Here is a 1,487-nt window from a genome sequence, read left to right on the forward strand (position 1 = left end):
CCCATGGTCACAGACCCAGAGCAGCAGGGCAGGGATGGCTCCTCAAGAGCCCCCACGCACAGGTTTGGCTGCTCCTGGCAAACTCAGCCTGCACAACTGGAGCTCAGGGACCTGGGTGAAGGTTTTCCCAGAGCAGGAACAAGGGTGGGTGAGTCCCAGTGCGACAGTCTGCAGGGAATGGCCCAGGTTTGGCTCAAATCAGCCCCTCCTGACTTGTCACTGTCCTTTATCCATGAACAGATCCCCAAGTCCAGCTCCAGCAAATGTGCAACAGCAGCTCCATCAGCCACTTCCTCCTGCTGGCATTGGCAGACACGCGGCAGCTGCAGCTCCTGCACTTCTGCCTCTTGCTAAGCATCTCCATGGCTGCCCTCCTGGGCAACGGCCTCATCATCAGCGCTGTAGCCTGCGGCCACCACCTGCACACACCCATGTTCTTCTTCCTGCTCAACCTGGCCCTCACTGACCTGGGCGTCATCTGCAGCACTGTCCCCAAAGCCATGCACAATTCCCTCTGGGACACCAGGAACATCTCCTACACAGGATGTGCTGCTCAGCTCTTTTTCTTTATGTTCTTCATCTCAGCAGAGCTTTCCATCCTGACCGTCATGTGCTACGACCGCTATGTGTCCATCTGCAAACCCCTGCACTACGGGACCCTCCTATGCAGCAGAGCTTGTGCCCACATGGCAGCAGCTGCCTGGGCCAGTGCCTTTCTCAATGCTCTTCTGCACACAGCCAATACATTTTCCCTGCCCCTGTGCCAGGGCAATGCCCTGGGCCAGTTCTTCTGTGAAATCCCACAGATCCTCAAGCTCTCCTGCTCCAAATCCTACCTCAGAGAATTTGGGCTTCTTGTAGTTAGTACCTGTTTAGCATTTGGTTGTTTTGTATTCATTGTTTTCTCCTATGTGCAGATCTTCAGGGCCTTGCTGAGGATCCCTTCTAAGCAGGGTCGGCACAAAGCCTTTTCCACCTGCCTCCCTCACCTGGCCGTGGTCTCTCTGTTCCTCAGCACTATCATATTTGCTCATCTGAAGCCCCCGTCCATGTCCTCCCCATCCCTGGATCTGGCCCTGTCAGTTCTGTACTCGGTGGTGCCTCCAGCCCTGAACCCCCTCATCTACAGCCTGAGGAACCAGGACCTCAAGGCTGCAGTGTGGAGACTGATGACTGGAGGGTTTCGAAAGTATTAAACTGCTTGCCAATTTCTGGAAATCACTTGTAATAAAAGTCATCTTTGATACTTCTTGTTGGATTGATTATGAGCTTTTTCCCATTTGTTTTAGCTTTTCCATATTGTTCACCAAGAAATGTCATTCTGGGTGCCATTTCTCATTTTGCTTCTCTCTACATTCCCTGGGTCCACAGATTCTTTCAATGAGGGGCTGTACTCTCAGTGGCTTTAAAGGAACTAAATGATCTCCCAGCAGAGTTTTTTGCAGAGATGCCCTTTTGTTGCCTTCTCTGGAGCTGCAGCAGCAATG

At 52.6% G+C, this 1,487-nt stretch overlaps 1 protein-coding gene across 1 annotated transcript; it reads left to right on the forward strand.

Moving 5' to 3' along the window:
• The first annotated feature begins 257 nt into the window (after positions 1-257).
• On the forward strand, positions 258-1,196 carry LOC128948018 (olfactory receptor 14J1-like). The gene has a single exon (XM_054292578.1). It carries the CDS (start codon positions 264-266, stop codon positions 1,194-1,196), a length of 933 nt encoding a protein of 310 aa, XP_054148553.1. The 5' UTR covers positions 258-263.
• The last annotated feature ends 291 nt before the right edge of the window (positions 1,197-1,487 follow it).

Source organism: Melozone crissalis, unplaced genomic scaffold (assembly GCF_028551555.1).
Source record: "Melozone crissalis strain CALT ecotype California unplaced genomic scaffold, PUWL_Pcris_2 ptg000111l_1, whole genome shotgun sequence".
Lineage (NCBI taxonomy): Eukaryota > Metazoa > Chordata > Aves > Passeriformes > Passerellidae > Melozone > Melozone crissalis.

Excerpts from the sequence above, each read along its gene's own strand:
- LOC128948018 (XM_054292578.1), top strand. The coding sequence starts at position 264 with ATGTGCAACAGCAGCTCCATCAGCCACTTCCTCCTGCTGGCATTGGCA.